This window comes from Prosopis cineraria, unplaced genomic scaffold (genome assembly GCF_029017545.1).
Source record: "Prosopis cineraria cultivar Desert tree isolate PC_DT_omini unplaced genomic scaffold, ASM2901754v1 PC7, whole genome shotgun sequence".
NCBI classification, from domain to species: domain Eukaryota; kingdom Viridiplantae; phylum Streptophyta; class Magnoliopsida; order Fabales; family Fabaceae; genus Prosopis; species Prosopis cineraria.
This window is the reverse complement of record NW_026555338.1, coordinates 16,878,185-16,900,453: the sequence shown is the minus strand read 5'-3', so window position 1 is coordinate 16,900,453 and position 22,269 is coordinate 16,878,185. Positions and strand designations below refer to the sequence as shown.

General features: G+C 29.9%; 1 protein-coding gene across 1 annotated transcript; it reads left to right on the top strand.

Moving 5' to 3' along the window:
- The first annotated feature begins 19,898 nt into the window (after positions 1-19,898).
- LOC129316877 (cytochrome P450 71D10-like) lies at positions 19,899-21,983 on the top strand. The gene is made up of 2 exons (XM_054961252.1): positions 19,899-20,811; positions 21,202-21,983. Exons 1-2 carry the CDS (start codon positions 19,921-19,923, stop codon positions 21,817-21,819), a joined length of 1,509 nt encoding a protein of 502 aa, XP_054817227.1. The 5' UTR covers positions 19,899-19,920; the 3' UTR covers positions 21,820-21,983.
- Positions 21,984-22,269: the final 286 nt, after the last annotated feature.

The window sequence follows — 22,269 nt, the reverse complement described above, 5'->3', positions numbered from 1 at the left end:
AAATGATATTTATAGTTGCAAATCATGATGTTGAGGAATGCGCTTGTGTGTTTAGAAGTAACCTCTCTAGCTCAATGAAATCATTAGGATTAAATCTTGATTCCAATATACAGAATCAACATAAAAGAGTTCATCTTCATTTATGAGAAGTATCTTATGTGTACTAGTGAGCAAATATAGTCGAATTAGGTATTTTCTTGACGTGTTATTTATTCAAGGATGTGGCAGCCTATATACGCAATTGCCTCCTCAATAATTTTGTTTTTAGATCCTGACTTTTGTTGACATTGCTTTGTGCTTATTAATTATTAATCACACGAAAGAACAATAAATTAACAAGGAAGTGTCTTTGACACGGAAGGATACCTAATTAGAGGTAAATTCCAATATTTTAAATTTATATAATGTGTATGTGTGAGTGTCAATGTAATTTACATTTTTTGGGTGATGTAACTTATGTTTTTATAAAATATATTCCTTGATATCAACCATAGAAAAAATCAAACATCGTAATTTTTTGGGTGATGTAATTTTACCGTAGGAAGATTTCTAAACCTGGTTTTAACTTTCATAATTCCAATTTTGTCAAAAGAAATTGTATATTTTAGTTAGCTTTCCTCCACACAACCTACCTATTTTGAATAATTCGATTTTCTTCAGAAGAATTGAATGCCATCAAAATTATGCGCAAATACAAAAGAAAGTGTTCAAAATTGAGTCGTAGATTCATATTACTTGGCTTTGTGTCGAAATTTTTTTAAGCTTCTTTTCCAAAATAATAATACATAATCCATTTCGCTGTTCACTTTCATTTGTAGTGCAACATTTAAGCTCCATTTTGTATATCTATAATTATAACAACTTTTTATGTCGTTATAAAAATTAATTGTAGAGAATAATGTATTCAAATTAAAAATATCAACAATATTAATTATTATTCATAAATCACAAATCTTAGATATTTGGACAGTTTGGCTAATCAGCATAGACTTTCTTAATGGCAACTGATGCGTGATTTCGTGTATAAGTTTGTTGAAATGAGGAATTTATTTTGAAACAGGAAAGTTAATTTAAATACTCCCTCCATTTTTTGAATACTCCCCCTGCTTCTTATTATATGACACTTTCAATCGTTTTATGTATATTAAGAAAAGTTAGTCTTTTACTTGATATCATAAAAAAGTGATATGTTTAGTTTTTAACTTGATATCATAAAAAAGTGATATGTACTTTTATTTTGACCCTTGACTTTAAATAATAATCCAACTATATTAAATAATTTCATGCTAATCAAAAATGGGTGAAATTGGAAAAAGTAGTTTAATCATTATTAGATATTCTATATTTTAGACCAAAAATTATTTCTAGAAGGTGTTTTATAAATAAGACTGGATGGAGTATAAGAGAAAATAGCTAGCTCACATAATTTAATAATGTTGGTTAGGTATAATAATTATGTCTACAAATAAAAAAAAACTAAACTAAAATATCTTTGTGCTCAATCAAATAAGTTTGCATTAATGTTTGCTGTCTCACGAATGAAAACTATAATTTTATTAGGGGTAATTTAAGAAAATTGTAACAAATGTTAATTGAAATTTATAATTTTGCATATAAATAACACATTATTAATTTTTTCTTAAAAGTTTATATATAGATGTTACATACATCTTGCCTCCTTAAAATTTATGTAAACTTTGTAGTATACACGTGTTTTAATCTAGCTTGCCCCCTATTATTAAATCCTTGCTCCGCCCATGTTTCCTATGTTCAGAAATGGAAGAAATAATCGGGACACCAACAAGTGAATTCATCTTAAATCTTTTTTTCAATATTCAGACTCATTATATTTGATATAATAAAATACTAGGAGACTTTTCTGAAAATATTTTAGTTGAGTAGATTAATAATATATTATGGGATGTCAAATCACCTCTTCAATTATCTTGTAAATGGGAACAAAGGGAGTAGTGACTTATCAACACAAACATCTTTTTTCTTATTTTTGGGATCTATATTGATATACAGAGAAATGAAAGTCATGAGTTGGTAAATTTAATGGAGAGAAGTTTCCAAATACTGGTCTCATTATTCAAATTTTGACTCAAAGAATGGGACCAATCATCAAGTATTTCATAAAATGGAGTCCGATTTTGTACTAAAATTTCATTATTTTTGTCAAACTTCCTTTGCATGACCTACATATTTTGTACAATTCAATTTTTTTTGGAAGAATTACATGACATCAATAGTATGAGTTACAGGCTGACTGCTGACCTTTCCCTTTTAGAGGAATTGAGAACCAATTTTTGGCCATCAGTTCTCAAATGTTAAATGAGTTTAGGAGTATAATATGTAGCATCAAGAGATGAACATGTTACGTTGATTGTAAAATATGCAGCTAGCCTAGAAATAATCAAACATGCAAAGTCATGGGTAAGAAAATTTTACAATGGGAAGATTTCTAAACCTGTGTTTTATTTTCATAATTTGACTAAAAAATTTGGGGGGGGGGGGTAATCAAGTCAAATACTTCATAAAGCCAAGTCCAATTTTGTTAAAAAAAAAATATTTTAGTTAGCTTTCGTTCACACAACTTACCTATATTTTGTCAAATATGACTTTATATAAAATACTAGTTGCTAACAATCCTGTTAACCCTTGGCATGCTATAGTTAAAACCTAACTAGCTTTGTACTTGTGGGCATAGTACTCACATTTCATATTTGTGAGTTTCACACTCACGATTGTTAATCGTGGGTCTCATACCTACATTTGATTTTACAGCTTCAAGCCACATTTTGTTAGTATTTAGAGAGAATGATGAATAAAGATCTTATAAGAATATTAATGTCAAATTAGGATTTTTCAACACTAACGTTCTCAAATTTCAATACTCCTCCAACCATGTTTCAGTATTAAAGTTTTAAGTTTGACGTTAATATTCTTATGAGGTTTTTACTTGTCATTCTCCCTAGTATTGGACTATACGTCCATGTTTGTCTTTGTAGCCAATGAAGCATTTAGTTATTTACCATCATAGATTATATATCCACATTTGTCTTCATGCCTTTGAGCTGTGTTTGATTAGTTACTTCCCTTTGTAAATTGTGTGTCCATGTTTATAATTTGTTTTCATTAGTCGTCCTTCACAAAGCATGGATTTTACTTAGTTTGTTTATTTAGATATATACTCCATTTGATTTCTAATAGAAGATGATACTACATTCTTCATTATTTTGGCCTAATAATTCATGGTTTGAATGTCCATCATTTATCGTCGTTCAAATTGAAAACCAGTGATGAAGGATAAAATAATGCTAATGTAAGCATGGACAAAAGTTATAAAAGATTCATCGAATTTGAAGCAAAGTATTGATGCTATATTAAATTGTTTCTTTATTATTTGGTACATGCTTACTGATTATATTCCTTATTATTGTTTTAATTTCTATAATTGAGACATTATTTACCAGAAAATATTTGTCTCAGATGGAATATCTCTGATAAATCATTGAAGGGGTTTTACTACTGAATTGAAGTGCGACATCATTTTTGGTTTAATCTCTATCTTGATGTAAAATTTGAATTTATATGTTGTATTTTATACATCATGTTTTAGGTGTTTCACATAGACTATAGTTTGGATTCTCATTTGTTTACCTATATTATTGTAAAATTTTGGATAAATTAGTCTACTGGCTTAAAAAAAAATATTATGCCCAAGAAATATGGACTAAATTTTTAAAAATTTGGGAGTTTGGCCTGTTCACATTAATATATTAGAGATTTATCATTAGTATACAAGAGTATATCATTGACAAATATAATAGATTGATCATAATGAAAAATATAATAAATATTAGACTATTTGCTTAGTTTTGTCTAATAACATGGACTATATCTACAAGAACCCTTAAAATTTTTGGGAGCTCATATTTATAGGGGAGATTTTGATGAAATTTCTATAGAAATTTATATGGTTTTTTTTTTATCATGAAAAGTGTATATATCAAATAATCTTCCTCTATATGATAGATACATTCATGGTTGAAATTGGGCACATCTTGAGTTAAGACTTAAGGGATATAGTTTGTGCATATATCCTGTGCTAGTCACAGATTAAATTTTGGGGCATATCAATAGCAAAAACACAAAGAGAATAAGATATTTGAAGTCATTGGAATTCCAAATGAGAAGGCTGTAGATGGAATTTGAAAAAAAATCCAAATTCATATATTTTTGTGCATCCAAATGAGGGATTTAGTTCAAATCCAAATGTAAATTCCTAGAAATCCAAAAAGCACCAATTGATTATTATTTTTGACGAATCTAGTAAGAAAGTTATACTTAAGAAAAGCTTTTGAAAATTAAAATTACGTGTATTCTATTTGAGATTAATTGTTACACGATAAATTGAATGGTTTGTCAGGTAAAATGTTGCCATTATTTTATCATTAAACTATGACAAACGATTTTGTAATTTAGAAATCCAGAAAAAAATAATATGAGAATTAATAAATTACAATACATTATGCCTTTAGGTCCTGAATTTTGTTGACATTGCTTTGTGTTTATTAATTAATCACGTCAAAGAACAATAAATTAACTAGGAAGTGTCTTTGACACGGAAGGATACCTAATTAGAGGTAAATTCCAATATTTTAAATTTACGTAATGTGTGCGTAAGTGTGTGAATGTAATTTACATTTTTTGGCTGATGTAATTTATGTTTTTATATAATATATTTTGCGATATCAAGCATAGAAAAAATCAAACATGCTTAAAGTCATGGGTTGGAAAACTTAGCTGTGGGAAGATTTCTAAACCTGGTTTTAACTTTCGTAATTCCAACTTTGCCAAAAGAAATTGCATATTTTAGTCAGCTTTCTTTTCGTAGAGCCTACCTATTTTGAATAATTCGATTTTCTTCAGAAGAATTGAATGCCATCAAAATTATGTGGAAATAGAAAAGAATGTATTCAAAATTGAGTTGTGCATGCATGTTACTTGGCTTTATGTGGAAATTTTCTTAAGCTTCTTTTCCAAAATAATACTCCCTCAATGCCAAATTTTATCTCACATATCAATAAAACTCATTAAATATACTTTACAACTTTCTTTGTTCAAGACAAAAAATATAAACTTTCAAAAAATGACCATCATTTGACACTTCAATGATAAAAGAATATTGAAGGGAGAGAATATATAGGAAGGGTAATATTGAAAAAGTTTCATTAATGAAACCTTATTTTTATCAAAGTTTCTTATATTTTGGGACTCTAAATCTTCCCTAAAAGTGTTTTATAACTTGGAATGGAGGGAGAAATCCATAATCCATTTTGCTATTGACTTTAATTTGTAGAGAAACATTTAATTAAGCTCCATTTTGTAAATATATAATTATAACAACTTTTTATGCCATTATATGCAAATATTTTACTAAAACGATAACTGTGAGCGAAAAATTAATTGTAAAGTATAATGTATTCAAACTAAAAAGATCGACAACATTTATTATTATTCATAAATTATAAATCATAGATGTTTGGACAGTTTGGCTAATCAGCATAGACTTTCTTAATGGCAACCGATGCATGATTTCATGCAAAAGTTTGTTGGAACGAAGATTTTATTTTGAAACAGGAAAGTTAGTTTAAATACTCACACACAGTTTAATAAAGTAGATTAAGTGTAATAATTATGTTGGCAAATAAAACTAAACTAAAATATCCTTGTACTTAATCAAATAAGTTTGCACTAATGATTTGTCTCGTGAATGAAAACTATAATTTTATGAGGGGTAGTTTAAGAAAATTGTAACAAATACTTATTGAGATGTATAATTTTTCTTATAAAAAACAAATTCTTAATTTTTTTCCTAGAATTTTATATATAGATGTTACATAATTCCTGCCATATTAAAATTGATGAAGACTTAGTAGTATATAGGTTTTTTAATCTCAGCTCTCCCTTGATATTAAATCCTTGTTCCGCCCTTGTCTCCTATATGTTCAGAAATGGAGGAAATAATTGGGACACCAGCAATATATATATATATATATATATTTTTTGCATCTTATACCTTTTTTTTCCATATTTTGGAATGCTGAATCACCTTTATAATTATTTTATAAATTTTATAAATTGAAACGAAAGGAGTAGTGACTTATCAAAGCACACATTCTTTTTTTTTTTTTTTTGTGATCTATACCCACAACAAAAATAAAAGAACTTTTGGTGGCAACTTTTAACCGTAACTAAAAAATTGCCACCAAAGGTCTACTTTTGGTGATAACTTTTAATTATTGTTGCCAAAAGTATAATTTTAACATTTTTTGTGGCAACTTTTAATTGTTGTTGCCGAAAATATAATTTTAATGGTGACTCTTAATAGTTGCCCCCAAAAATAACTTTTGGTGGCAACATTTGTCATCACTAAAAGTATTTTTTAAAAATTTAAATATAATCTTAAATTACATGAAATAATTTATAAAATTTTCATTTAAATTATTGGAAAAATTTTTATTATTAATTATTTTAAAAATTTAAAAATAAAAAAAATATTCAAAAGATATTTATTAAATTAAATTTCTTATTTTTATATAGAAAAAAAAATATATGAAATATAGGATTGTGAAACAAAAAGAATAATAATGAAGATGTATTAAGTTTAATTATTAAATTAATTTTTAATTTAGTGTTATTCATAATCTTGTTTTACACATATATAGCTCATATTTGTTTAAGAATTATATTATTAAGCTAGTATTTTAATATGATATAATAAAAATATTAATGGATTATTATTTCAATTATAATCAGATTAAGTTGTACATAAGTTATTACTTACATACAAATGCATAAATGGCATTAGGATGTTAAAGTTGTACAAATGTTATAAAATGCAAATAACATTGCAGACTACTTGACATATTATGCACTTGATGCTTGGCCTAGTATACACATGGTGTCTACTTCGTCTGTTGAGTTAATGGCTTTTGGACAAGGATTTCATGTGATTCTTTATTTTGGTTTCCATTATTATAAAAAAGAAGTTACTTATAAGATTTTCCTAGGGAAAATGATAATAAAATTCCTTTGAAATATGTAAATGATAATTTGACCCCTCAAAATACCATAATTCCCTATAAGTCCCTAGGGACTTTTTTGTCATTAATGAATTTATATAAATTACAAAATTACCCTTGTTGAAATTAAATGATTCACAAGTTTTTTTTAAATATTCACAACTTTTCTTCTTATACTTGCAACAATGCAACAGCAAATAAGAAATTTAACATGTAAAGTTATGATTTGTTGTTGTCTTGTTGCGAATATAAGAAGAAAACTTGTGAATATTTAAACAAAACTTGTAAATTATTTATTTTCAACAAGGGTAAATTGATAATTTAAATAAAGTCATTAATGATAGAAAAGTTCCCAGGGACTTCTGAGAAATTATGACATTTTGAGGGATCAAATAATCATTTATATATTTGAAAGTGATTTTATTATCATTTTCCCATTTTTCTAACTAATTATTACAAACAAGAATATGAACAATTATTCAAATCCACCACGCTATGAGGTAGAGAAAGATTGGAGGTTGGCTACATTGATCACATATAAGATCCTTATAATTGTATTGTAAAAGTTATTAGTACTCATTAAAAATTTAAAATTGTACAAAATGACTATTAACAAAATTTATGTCGTTAAAATTAATTTTTATTAAAAATATTTTTAAAAGATATTGAAAAATTATAGATAAAATATATATTTTAATAAAAAGGGTAACATTTAAACATTTTGATGGGAGATAAAAATTTAATCATTTAAATTAATTTTTGAGAAAAATATGGAGAAGATAAAAGTAAAAAATATTTAACATAAACTAATACAATATATATTTATAAATAAATTATATATTTAACAATTTTTATTCAAAAGATAAAAATAAAATTTTTAAAAATAGTCACAATTTTTATAATAAAATTATTTAATATTTAAAAGTTATTTATTTTAATTTTTTCAAAATAAAAATAATATTTGCTAGTAAAAAATAATATTTCATTAAAAATATAGTATGAATGGTCATATAAATTATTTTTTCATAATAATAATTGAAAAAATATGATATGTGTATATATTTTTAATAATATATTATTTAATATATGTGTGTGTAGTTAAATAACATATCTTTAATTTTGCATATAATAATTGCAAGTGCATTTCACTTCAACTGGATAAAAAGAAAAACTTAAGACTTGGAGGTAGGAGGTCATGGGTTCAAATTATGACTGTAGCATATTTTGCAACAAATATGTAATGTGTTGCATGGTAGTGATATGGCATGAGGTGACCAGTAACGTGGCATCATTGGCTAAACACATGGTGAGTGACGTGGCACGAGGTGCTAAAATGGTATGGCATCATCTGGCATACACGTGGCGGGTGACATGGTATCCCGTGGCATAAAATGAATTATTTATTTTTTTAAAAAAAAGTTTTCATGGCGACATCTATCATTGCTAAAATGAAGTTTTAGCTGTGAAAGTTGTTGCTAAAAGTATGCTTTTAGTGAGAACAACAGAAGTCATTGTTTTTGTAGTGCAATTGAAAGTCATGAGTCAATGAATTTAAAGGAGAGAAGTTTCCTAATACTGGTCTCATTATTCAAATTTTGACTCCAAGAATGGGACCAATCATCAAGTATTTCATAAAATCGAGTCCAATTTTTTTCTAAAATTTTATTATTTTTGTTAAACTTCCTTTTGCATAACCTACCTATTTTGAACAATTCAATTTCCTTGGGAAGAATTGAATGACATCACTTGTATGAGTTACTAATTGACTGCTGACCTTTCCCTCTGAGAGGAATTGAGAACCAATTTTTGCGCATCAGTTCTCAAATATTAAATAAGCTCAGGAGAATAATTTGTAGCATCATGAGACAAACATGTTACGTTGATTGTAAAATATGCAGCTAGCCTAGAAATAATCAAACATGCTAAAAGTCATGGTTTAGAAAAATTTACAGTGGGAAGATTTCTAAACCAGGGTTAATTTCATAATTTGACTAAAAAATTGGGGGACAAATCAAGTCATGTATTTCATAAAGCCAAGTCCAATTGTGTTCTAAAAAAAAAAAAGTTAGCCAGCTTTTGTTCGCACAACCTACCTATATTTTGTCAAATATGACTTCATACATAATACTAGTTGCTAACAATTCCATTAGTTCTTGGTGTGCTATGGTTAAAACATAGCTAACTTGGTACTTGTGGGCATAGTACTCACGTTTGATATTTGTGAGTACCACATTCATGATTATTAATCATGGGTTTCATACTAGCATTTGATTTCATAGCTTCAAGTTACATTTGGTTAGTATTTACTCTCACGGATTATATGTTCATGTTTGTCTTTGTAGTTGATGATGCGTTCAATCATTCACTCTCATAAACTGTGTGTCCATATTTATCTTCATGCCTTTAAATTGCATTTGATTAGTTACTTGCCTTTGTAGATGTGTGTCTGCGTTTGTTCTTTGTGTGTCCATGTTTGTTCTTTGTTATGATAAGCTGTCCTTCACAAAGCATGGTTTTTACTTAATTTGTTTATTTACATATATACTGCATTTGATTCCTGCTCGAAAATGTTGCCACATTTGTTAATTATTTTGGCCTAATAATTCATGGTTTGAATGTCAATCATTTATCGTCCTTGAACTTGAAAACCAATAATGATGGATAAAATAATGCTAACGTAAGCAGGGACAAAAATTATAAAAGACTCATCGATTTCAAAGAAAAGTATTTATGTTATATTAATTGTTTCTTTATTACTTGGTGCATGCTTACTTGTTTATATTCCTTCTTTTTGTTTTAATTCTTATAATTGGGACATTATTCACTAAAAATTATTTTTGTCCCAGAACCTCCTGATGGGGTTTTACTACTAAACTGCAGTGCGACATTATTTTGGTTAATCTCTATCTTGATATAAAACTTGAATTTATATGTTGTATTTTATAAATCATATTTTAGGTACTCCACATGGACTATAATTAGGATCCTCATTTGTTACCTATATTATTGGTCTGCTAGGAACTGAGCTTTTGAATTTTTTTTTTTTGTGCAAGAATGTTGTTGTAAAATTTTTTGGGAGGTCCTATTTACAATACTTTGTTGAGATTTCTATAGAAATTTATATGACTTTTTTATTATCAAATAATCTTATTCTATATGGTAGATACATTTATGGTTTAAATTAGGCAAAACTGGTGTTGAGACTTAAAGTAGTTTGTAAATAGTACTGTAGATGGAATTTTAAATTAAAAGGAATTTTAATAAAATGTGGATTTTGATTTGAAACAAACCCAAATTCATATTTTCTTCTGTATCCAAATGAGGGATTTAGTTCAAATCCAAATGTAAATTCCTAGAAATCCAAACACACTAATGGATTATTATTATTAACGAATCTAGTAACAAAGCTATAGTTAATAAAGGTTTTTTTAAATTACGTGTATTTTATTTTATATTACTTGTTACAAAATAAATTGAATGGTTTCTCAGGTGAAATGTTGCCATTATTTTATCATTAAACCATGACAAATGACTTTGTAGTTTAGAAATCCAGAAAAAATAATATAGAATTAATAAATTAATTACAATACATTATGCCTTTAGATACTGAATTTGTTGACAATGCTTTGTGTTTATTAATTAGTCACATAAAAGAACAATAAATTAACTAGGAAGTGTCTTTGACACGGAAGGATACCCAATTAGAGGTAAATTCCAATATTTTAAATTTATATAGTGTGAGAGAGAGGGAGAGAGAGAGTGTGTGTGTGGGTGTATCATTGTAATTTATATTTTTTGGGTGATGCAATTTATGTTTTTATATAATATATTTTGCGATATCAAGCATAGAAAAAATCAAACATGCTTAAAGTCATGGGTTGGAAAATTTTACTGTGGGAAGATTTCTAAACATTGTTTTAACTAAAATAATTCCAATTTTGTCAAAAGAAATTGTATATTTTAGTCATCTTTCCTTCGCGCAGCCTACCTATTTTGAATAATTTGATTTTCTTCAGAAGAATTGAATGCCATCAAAATTATGAGCAAATAGAAAAGAAAGTATTCAAAATTGAGTGGTACATGCATGTTACTTGGCTTTGTATGGAAATTTTTTTAAGCCTTCTTTTCCAAAAAAAAAAAATACATAATCCATTTCGCTGTTGACTTTATCTTGTAGAGAAACATTTAGTTAAGCTCCATTTTGTAAATATATAATTATAACAACTTCTTATGCCTTTATATAAAAATATTTTGTCATAAATATTTTACTAAAACGATAATTGTGAGAAAAAAAATTGTAAAGTACGATGTATTCAAATTAAAATGATCAACAATATTAATTATTATTCATAAATGATAAATCATAAGTATTTGGACAGTTCGTCTAATCAGCTTGGACTTTCTCAATGGCAACTGATGTTTGATTTCATGCAAAAGTTTGTTGAAACGAGGAATTTATTTCGAGAAATAAGAAAGTTAGTTTAAATATACTTCCTTCATTTTTTATTATTAGAGAAAGTAACCAATTTACTCAGTTTAATAAAATTGATAAAGTGTAATAATTATATTTTTAAATCCTAGTTCCCATGTCTCCTATGTTCGAAAATGGAGGAAACAGTGGGAAGCCAACGTTATTTCCTTGCTTGTTTCCTTTTGCCGAATCTATGGGTTACCATTATGAATAGGACAATCCTATATGACTCAACTAGCCCAAGCTCTCAAATTGTGAGAGGTTACTAGGCTAAAGGTTCTCACATTCACTCTGAAATAATGAATTTCCCCTTTCTTGAATCGTAGAGGTGTCATATTCTTGACCCATACCATTTTCCATAGGGATTCAATGATATAAGGCAATACCAAACCCTTGTCACTTCCCCAAAAACAATGACAACACAAGGCGATATATATCTATGTGTGCATGCACATTTACACTGACCGCTAGCCACCAAGGCCACTTGTAGTAGAGGCTTATACCATGTGGATTTAAATAAATTCTCTTTCCTTATGTGAACTCCTACCCAAACATGTCATCATGCCAAAACACATTTCATACTCATAATGCATGATAACATATTCTCATGCTTAACTTTAGCAATAAATGAGCCAACATGCTTGAGATTCACTTTATAAACATCAAAGCATTTCAATAGGATATTATAGTATACCCACCCTCTTTACATGATTTTCTAAAACATATACATAATAATTTCATATTAAAATACACACGACGCATTTCAGAAATCTCATAATTACAATTCCAAGCATGTACAATAATTTAAGTTCCTAATTACTACAACCCTTGGTTTTACCAACCATCTTTCCCAGTACAATGCACAATAGAACTTCCTCTTGCTCAAGAGACATAATGAGATATCAATCTACATATTAATATGATCATCATTATAATCAATGACTAATTTATAAGAACTTCCTCTATTTAAATCACTAACCCAACAACCCCAACTTGTTCATTACTAATCATCAGCTCACATTTCTAACTCCCATTAACTTGGTTTAGACTTCCATTAGCCTAATAATCATCACGAGACACTCATTTTGTCATTACTCTCTTACTTAGTTCTAGGGTTTAGACATGTAGTAATCCATTTGAAGTTAGAATAATGGATAGAACATCCCCCATTTTTGGAATTCACTCCAACAACCCAAAAACATAAGGAAAAAAATTCACAAGTGCTATATATCTAGTTCTTAATAGCTCCTAAGAGTTGAAAATACCAAACCTTAGTGGAGAAAAGTTGCCACTCTAAAGTTCTCATGTTCCTCTCTTTTGTTTTAGACGATAATCACAAAATTGATATATCAAATTTTGCACAATCCAACCTGACACATTGAAATAGATATTAAACAAAAGCAAAGTAGTTATAAAACTGAGAAAAATAATATGATCTGAGATGAGCCTCAGATATGTGACTTCCATTTATAGAGGCTCTGTACTTATTTACACATTGATGTATACATGCATGCTAGCTCATAGCTAGAAATAACAATGTGATACACAATAACATATTCAATTCAAACTATTTAACAATATTATACATGTAATCTTCTTGCATTAGGTTTAATGCCATCAGGCTTAACACCATAATTCTTGAGTTTTTGTCTGGGCTGTTTGGGCTTAGCTTTAGACTTAACCTTGGGCTTAGTAGCATCCTCAACATCCCCCTGAAATGAGAGGGTGGTACTACTGACCGAGTTTACCTTGAAGTGAGAGAAACCGACCTAAACACAGTGGCTTAGTCAAACAATTAGCTAGCTAATCAAAAGAAGGAACATAATGCATAGCAATATGTCCACTAAGAACATGATCCTTAAGAAAATGAGCATCAATCTCAATGTGCTTAGTTCAAGCATGAAAAACAAGATTGGTAGCAAGGGAAGCAGCACTGGTGTTATTACACTAGATTATAGAAGGAAGATGAGTTGGAAAATATAGCTCATGAGGTAAGGAATGAAGCCAAAGAAGGTCAGCAAATGTGTTGGACAGAAACTGATATTTAAACTCAATGCTGGAGTGTGCAACAACATGTTGCTTTTTGGATGACCAAGAAATGAGAGAATCTCCAAAATAAAAAAGATAAGCTCCTATAAAACAACAATCATCAAGGCAAGAAGCCCAATCTGCATTAGAATATGCCATGAGAGACAAGGGAGAAGCATGCTTGAGATGAATCCCCAGAGATAGAGTGCCCTTAAGATATCATAATAAATGCTTGAGAGCTTGCCAATGAGCAGTTGTTGGGCCTACATAAACAGACTAAAGCCTATTAACAGAAAAACTTAATTTAGGACAAGTGTAGCACAAATATTGAAGGGCACCAATAGCTTGACGATAAGCTGAAGGGGTAGCAAGAGAAGTCTTATAAAGAGCTAAGATAATCAAACTAGTACTCATAGGTGTAGTTGTAGGATTATAATATATCATATCAAACTTATGTAATAGATCAGTGGCATATTTACTCTAAGTAAGATAAAACCCAGAAGAATCATGAAAAACCTCAAACCCAAGAAAATATTGAACGGGACCTATATCCTTAAGAGCGTACATGGAATGGAGACGAGCAATGAATTGAGTAACATTGTTAATATTATTACCAGTCACAAGAATGTCATCAACATAAACTAAAACTAGAAGAATCTAGTTTTTGTTGATAAAAATCAATAAAGAAGAATCAATTTGACTGCATTGAAAACCCCATTCCAGTAACACATTTTTGAGAGGATCATACCATACGCAAGGCACTTGTTTGAGATCGTAAAGAGCCTTAACGAGTTGCAAATATGAGTAGGTCAATTAGGATCAAAAAAACCCTAAGCTTGAGTCATATAGATAGTCTCATCAAGAACACCATTAAGAAAAGCATTATTAACATCAACTTGACATATTGGCTAGTCAAATGAAGTAGCCAAAGTGAGAACAATATGGATGGTAGATGGCTTGATAATTAGACTAAAAGTCTCACCAAAGTCAACACCAGGTTCTTGATGAAAGCCTTTAGCTACTAGTCACACTTTATGTGTCTGAAGCAAACCATCTAGCCTGTATTTTGTATGCCAAACCCACTTGCATCTAACTAAGTTATAGTGAGACTTATAGGGCATCAAATCCCGTATTTTGTATGCCAAACCTATTTAATGATACCATTCTTAGCTCTTGTGATCATTGGATGAGAAGGTTGAATGAGAGGTCATGATAGAGCAGGAGGTGGAGAAGATCTGACAATGTAGTAGATGATAAATAAGGTAATTCATCAGAAGGAGATACTACATTAATGATCATAGCTAAACCAAAACTATCAGAAGATGAGGTGGAATCATTAGAAGTAGCGTGAGTAGGGTCAAGATTATCAAATTTAGAGACTTCAAACAATTTAGAAGGATGACCACTAGTCTGTACAATAGGAAAAATAGGGGTCATGTCATCAATAGTAGATAAGAATGGGAAAAAATTCTCATTAAAGATAACCTATCGTGAAATTTAAATTAGACCCTGAGATTTCATGCACTTGAAACCCTTATGATTGCCACTGTACCCAATAAATATACACCGTTCACTCCAAAACTAGATTTATTTTGATTATACAACCTAAGATATGGAAACATCCAAACACCTTTAGATTGCCATAGTTTAGAACTTTATGCCATAGAACCTCAAATGGAGATTTATTCTAAAGCATAAGAGTAGGTAAATGATTAATAATATGTACACTGGAAGTAAAGGCATCCCACAACAAATAAAGAGGCATATAAGCCTCAGCAAGTAATGATAAATGAACTTCAACAATATGGCAATGCTTGTGTTCTACTCTGCCATTCTGAGCAGAGGTATAAGGACATAAAGCCTGAGTAATAATTCCTACTTTGTTAAACAATGACATAAAAGATTGATATTCACCTCCATTATCACTATGAAACATCTTTATTTTCTTATCAAACTAATTCTCAACCATGTTTTTAAAGTGTTTGATGGCAGACAAGGCATCACTCTTAGCCTTAAGTAGAGATAACCACGTGTAGTGACTAAAGTCATCAATAAAACAAATGTAATAATGAAAACTAGAAGAGGACATAATAGGTGCAGGTCCCCACAAATCTAATTGAATCAACTCTAATGGTATCGATACTTGAGAATCAGATAAAGAAAAAGGAAGGGTATGAGATTTGCTAAGTTGACAGGCATGACAAAAATATATATTCTTATTAATCTTAGACACAATACTACAAGCTTTCAATACATTTGTAAGTGTTTTAGTGGAATAATGCCCAAGTCGCTTGTGCTAAGTTTGTAAACTAAAAATAAAAAGCTTGTGCATCAATAAGAAATGAAGCAACAGAAGTAACAAATTGAGGTGTGTGGTCAGCACGATAAAGTCCACCTTCACGAGGCTTCCCTATGAGAACCACTTTGTTTATTTCCTTGTCTTTAACATAACAACAAACAACATCAAACATGATTAAAGCATCATTATCAATAGCCATTTTGTGAACACTCATGAGATTCTTCTAAATCTTAGGAACAACTAGAACATTATTCAACATCAATTGTTGAGAACTAGAGTTACAAAATTGAGCAGAAGTAACTGTATGAATAAGTAACTTGTGTTTACCTCCTACTTCAAGAGTACCTGACCCAACTATAGCAGGAGTGGAAGAACTAAGAATATGATGAGTAATATGATAAGTTGCACTACTATCAAAGTACCATGCTAGATCATTAACTACTTCAGGTGTAGCAAAATATGTTGCAGGTTCAGTAGAGCGTGAGTAATTTGGTTTTATGAACTGCTTATCATATCTATTAAAATAGTCAAATGCTGTGTGTCCTGGCTTAGTGCAGAGTTGACAAGGAGGTTTGTTGCTTTGGCCAAAATGACCTCGTCCTCATCCACGATTATTTCTATTAAAACCACCATGACTAAAACCACCACAAGGAGCATCCCTATTCTAGACACATGAAATAGAGTCAAACTAAATAGAGATTAGAAATGGCATTGTTCAAACTTGCTGTAGAAGATCGATGCACATGATCCAGTCTAGACTCATATGAGAGTAGCCTAGACTGTAGTTCAAGCTAAGTTAAATTCTCTTTATCAGTAAGTTGTATAACAATTGGAGTATAGTCAGAATCCAAACCAATAAGAGTTGCCATGATCAGCGCTGATGTCGACAACGAACTACTAGCTAATGCTAGATTATCAAAGAGAACTTTTATTTTGTCTATATATTTTTCCATACTTAATTCAACTTTTTTGCGCTCAATGAAACTCATCTTTCAATAATAACACTCGAGCTTTTGATTATGCTCTAATGAGTTGTTGTGTAGCACTCCACAATTGGGTTGAATGACATAGTGAAGCATGTGTGAACTAATATCTGGACCAATCGATCCAAGTAACCATCCAAACAACAATTGTTCAGTAGCAACCTAGTCTTCATATTCAAAATTAATTTTTACCTCATCATTGATAAAAGTGTATTGAAATGGATATCGCTTCATTTTGAGCAGATATCCATCCAGTCAATGTCCTCTTACAATTAACAGGACTTGAGAACTCTATAAAATGTAATTTTCACATTCCAACTTGATCATGCCAGCTTGATTCAAGCTACTAAGTAACAGAGTGACTTTTGTTATCACCATTGGCACTGGAGGTTTCGATCGACGGTGTGTCACTAGTGCTAGAAAGTTGAGCTTAGACCCATCTATAATCGTCTATGCTCTGATACCAAAATTGATATTGAACAAAAGCAAAGTAGTTATAAAACTGAGAAAAATAATATGATCTGAGATAAGCCTCAGATATATGACTTCCATTTATACATGCTTTGAACTTATTTACATGCTGACATGTACATGCATGCTAGCTCATAGCTAGAAATAACAATATGATACACAATAATTGATTCAGTTCAAACTAATTGACAATATTATACACGTAATCTTCTTGCATAAGTTTTAACGCCATCAGGCTTAACACTAGAATTCTTGAGTTTCTGTCTGGGCTATTTGGGCTTAGCTTTGGACTTAACTTTGGGCTTAGCATCATCATCAACACATTGTGCATCTATCATGGCAATTGTATAGTGTGCAAAGCCCACAATCTAGTCAATCCACTTAGGCCTAATGTGCCTAATAACCCTCTTGTGTCCAATCTTAAACCCACCCTAAGGTCTAATAGACCCAAAGACCCCTATCAAAAACATTTTTACTTGAATTAGCACTACAATTACCAATTTACCCTTATTTGGTCTAATTATTCTTATAGAATTTCAAGAATACACTCTCACGCCAACTTTAGTTGGTAATTATTAGTTTATTTTTTATTACTGTGGTAGAGTTAGTTGAGTTTAGTCTGAGATGATATTTCATGATCCCATGAGACTAGTTTAGCCACTTTTTAATTCAATACATATAGTAATTATATAAACTCAATTTTCATCTCTAAAATTTAGTCTCTCACTTTTTTATGAAGTATTAATATTTATTTTTTCCCTTGTTGTTTTTCGTTTTTCTTTACTATTTTCTGTTCATCTCACGTGTGTTCTCTTATAATTTATCTTTATTTTTTTGCATTCCATTTTTTTTAAAAAATACAACTTCTAAAAATTTATATATTTTAAAATTATACACGCTCATAACTTCTTTTTAAAAAATTACAATTGTTGAATAACATGTAATATTTAACTTCATTTTGTTATATAAAAATGATATTGCAATTTATATGAACATGAAATTAATTATATCTAAATTGATTTTAATTATGGAAATAAATATTTTTCTCGAAAAAAATATAAGAAAATCCTATGAAGTTGAGATTCCTGGATTCTCGTAAAGTTTTTCTTTTATACGCTATATATATATATGTATTATTAAATATTTTTTATAAAACATAAAATTTTCTCCTTCTTTCTTAAATTAAAGGCAGACTTTATGAAGTTTACATATTCCAAATTTTGGAAGATTCTTTTCCAGAAAGAAGATAACATTAGAGCAATCGTCTTTTTAAAAGAAATTACCTATCGTTGCAAACTTCTTGATTCATTGATGATCAAAATAGAAAAATATTTAACTAATTAAAGAAATGGAATAAAATGCAAGTTCTTTTGAACTTTGAAACTCTAAAGCACGTGAGAATAAAAAAAGTTAAATTTGGAACTGGGCCAGGTCTGATCTGTGATTCGTCTGCATGCAGTCAAGCTTAGAAAGAGACTACATTTATTTATTAAAATATTTTTTAAATAAATTATGAGTGCATTTATCATCTAGTCATTTAAAGAATATTTTATCATTATTTCTTTAGGAAAAATTGAACTGTGCAGAAGAATATTGTTTAATTGGATATATCTGACTCAGTGATTTGGTCTCTCCAAATTAAATATGATGTATATTAATACATATGCCAATTGGCGATTGCATGAAATCGAGTTAGTAATTATTACTTTTGGTCCTATTTGTATAACACTTTTAACCAAATCATGTGGATTAAGGAAAGGTAGTTCGAATTAATTAAAAGTTTTGATTATTTTTTCAAATTTTTTTATAGAAATCCCAAATTACCTTCAATTAAAATTATTTATTTTACCTTTAAATCTTAAAGTTAAACATGTAATTAAGATTGTCAAACTCATGAGTTTAAGTAAATTCACCAAAGGATGTAAACTTGGATTGTAAATTCTTATGAGTTTAACTGTATTAAGTATATAATTAAATAATTAAAATATAAAATAGGATCATAATTTAATTTATATTTATATATATATATATATTTAAATATAAATAATTGAAACTAAGTCTATCTACCTTGATATATTGTCATACTCAACAAAAAAAAAAAAATCAAATAGGCATCTCATTTTTTGTATTTCTTGTTTTCTTTCTTATTAATATTATTATTTATTTTATAATTTTTTTTGGAACCGGTCCTACCACTTCTATGAACCTGAATTTAGCATAATTTATATTTAACTTACTTAACTTTGTAAAAAAAAAATGATGAGTTTAGCAAGTTTAATCCTCTTTGAATCTAGTCTGAGTTTATAAGAGAGATGACATGATTTTATAAGTTAAAAATATAAAAATAATAAATTCAGAGATTCCACTCTCAAGCTTAATCAAACTTGCATACAATCCAAATTTTTGAATGAGTTCGCATCATCGTTTGATGAAAATTAATATGGATTGTGTAAAAGTCAATCAATTCCTTGTTTCAAAACTTTATTGCCATTTCTCCCTTTACTTTTTTATAAAAGGGGTCCATATCTTTCATCAAACCCACACCATCCAGTTCTGCATATCCTTAGCCAGCCATCAATGGAGACTCAAATCCCATATTCTATCCTCCTTGCAATCTCTTTCTTCTTCCTTATAATACTGAAGAGATCAATCTCCAACAAATCCATCAAAACCCTACCCCCAGGGCCATTCAAGTTGCCTATCATTGGCAACTTACACCAACTTAGAGGGTCGCTACCTCATCACGCCTTGAGAGACCTAGCCAACAAGTACGGACCTATCATTCACCTTCAACTTGGAGAGTTGTCCCACGTTGTCGTGTCTTCCCCAAAAATAGCCCAGGAGATCATGAAGACACATGACACAACCTTTGCTAATCGTCCCGCTCTTCTTGCGACCACATTAATATCTAATAACACAAGCATATCCTTTTCTCCATATGGAAGCTATTGGAGGCAACTTCGAAAGATTTGCAGTTTGGAGCTTTTGTCTGCCAAGAGGGTCCAAACATTCAGAACAATAAGAGAAGAGGAGGTGTCGGCACTTGTGAGGAACATATCAGAACACGAAGGCTCCATCATCAATCTCACTGAGAAGCTTTACGAGCTCACAAATTTCGTAACTGCACGAGCGGCCTTTGGTGCTAAGACCAAGAACGTTGGAGAAATCCTTTCAACTATGCAGCGTGTTCTTGAGGTGATGAGTGGTTTCTCAGTTGCTGATCTCTACCCGTCAGTCAAAATCCTTCAACTGATCACTGGCATTAAATTTAAAATTGAGACGGTGAACAGGGAGATTGATATGATGGTAAGGAATATCATCAATGATCACATAGAAAAGAATAATAATCCTGATGGTCAAGTTGGTGAGACGACAGAAGATGATCTGATCGATGTCCTCCTAAGGATTCAAAAGGAAAATGAGCTTGAAATCCCATTGTCTGAAGAGAACATTAAAGCAATTATCGCGGTGAGTATTTGTGTAAATTTATGATCCAATTATTTTGTCATTTATTTACTCATCAAGCTAGGGGGCTTCTAATATGCCTTTTCTCTAATGCTCTTTATAACATTTCAACTTCCCAATGTCATTTTTTTTTCTTGGGATTATTGGCTTCTATTTCAAGAATAAAAAGGTGTAATTGCAATATTGCTTATTTCTATTTCAACTCCAAGATAACAAAATATTTCTTATTTTAAATAGAAGCCAATAATTCAAAGAAAAAAAAAATAAAGCTGGAAAGTTAGGTATAAATGACATTAGAGAAATACACATTAAAGACCCCTTGCTTTTATTGGGTTCTAATTCAAAACACACGTTGTTATCTCTGACCGTGAACTTATATATATGTATTTTCAGGATATTTTCCTTGGTGGAACTGAAACATCAGCAACAACTGTAGAGTGGTCAATGTCAGAACTTCTTAAAAACCCCAACAAAATGAAAAAGGCACAAGAAGAGGTAAGAAGGGTTTTCGGAAGTAAAGGATATGTAGATGAATCAGAATTTCGTCATTTGAAATATGTATCTGCAGTCATAAAAGAAACTCTAAGGCTCCATCCACCAGCGCCATTGCTACTTCCAAGAGAAAATAGCAAGGGGTGTAAGATTAATGGTTATGAGATACCTCCTAAGACTAAAGTCATAATCAATAGCTGGGCCATTGGAAGAGATTCAAAGTATTGGGATAAGCCAGAGAAATTTGAACCAGAAAGGTTCCTGAATGCCTCAATTGATTACAACTTTAAAGGCACAGAGTTTGAGTACATCCCATTTGGTTCTGGAAGGAGGATATGTCCTGGAGTCTCATTTGCTGTAGTTCTTGTTGAAATCATGCTATCCACTTTGCTTTACCACTTTGATTGGAAACTTCTGAATGGACTTGAGCATGAAAAGTTGGACATGACTGAGAACTTTGGTCCCACTGTGAGAAGGAAAAACAGCCTTTGCTTGATTCCTATCAGATATCACCCTTAATTTGTCCATCTACGTTATTATCTAACTCGATCGACAAATGTCTCCTTTATTCATAAGCCTCCATTTTCTATTTTGTCATTATGCAAACTGCATGGAATTGTATGTTTCTGATCAAAAAGAGTTGAACAATTCAGAAAATAACCATCATTTTCTTATGTCTTTCACACACTTTTTATTGTCAATACTGTGATTTTAGTGCATTAGAAGTTTAATGATAAATCTTAAAATATTTTCAAAACTTATTGTCATAGACGTCACAACAATACCCACACACATAGATATATATGTATATATATATTATTTTTTGTGGTTGCATCAATACAAATCTGTATATTCAAGCCATCATTTTTATTCTAAACACTAGTTATTACTTATATGAAATATTTTGCCTCATACATTGAAGTGTATAAGTGGTCCCATAATAATAAGTTTTTGTTTTTTTTTGGAATC

What these genes read in the sequence shown, in the direction of transcription:
- LOC129316877 (XM_054961252.1), top strand. Translation starts at nt 19,921, where the DNA reads ATGGAGACTCAAATCCCATATTCTATCCTCCTTGCAATCTCTTTCTTC. An exon ending in ACATTAAAGCAATTATCGCG is followed by an intron (nt 20,812 to 21,201) that starts GTGAGTATTTGT and finishes ATGTATTTTCAG; the next exon opens with GATATTTTCCTTGGTGGAAC.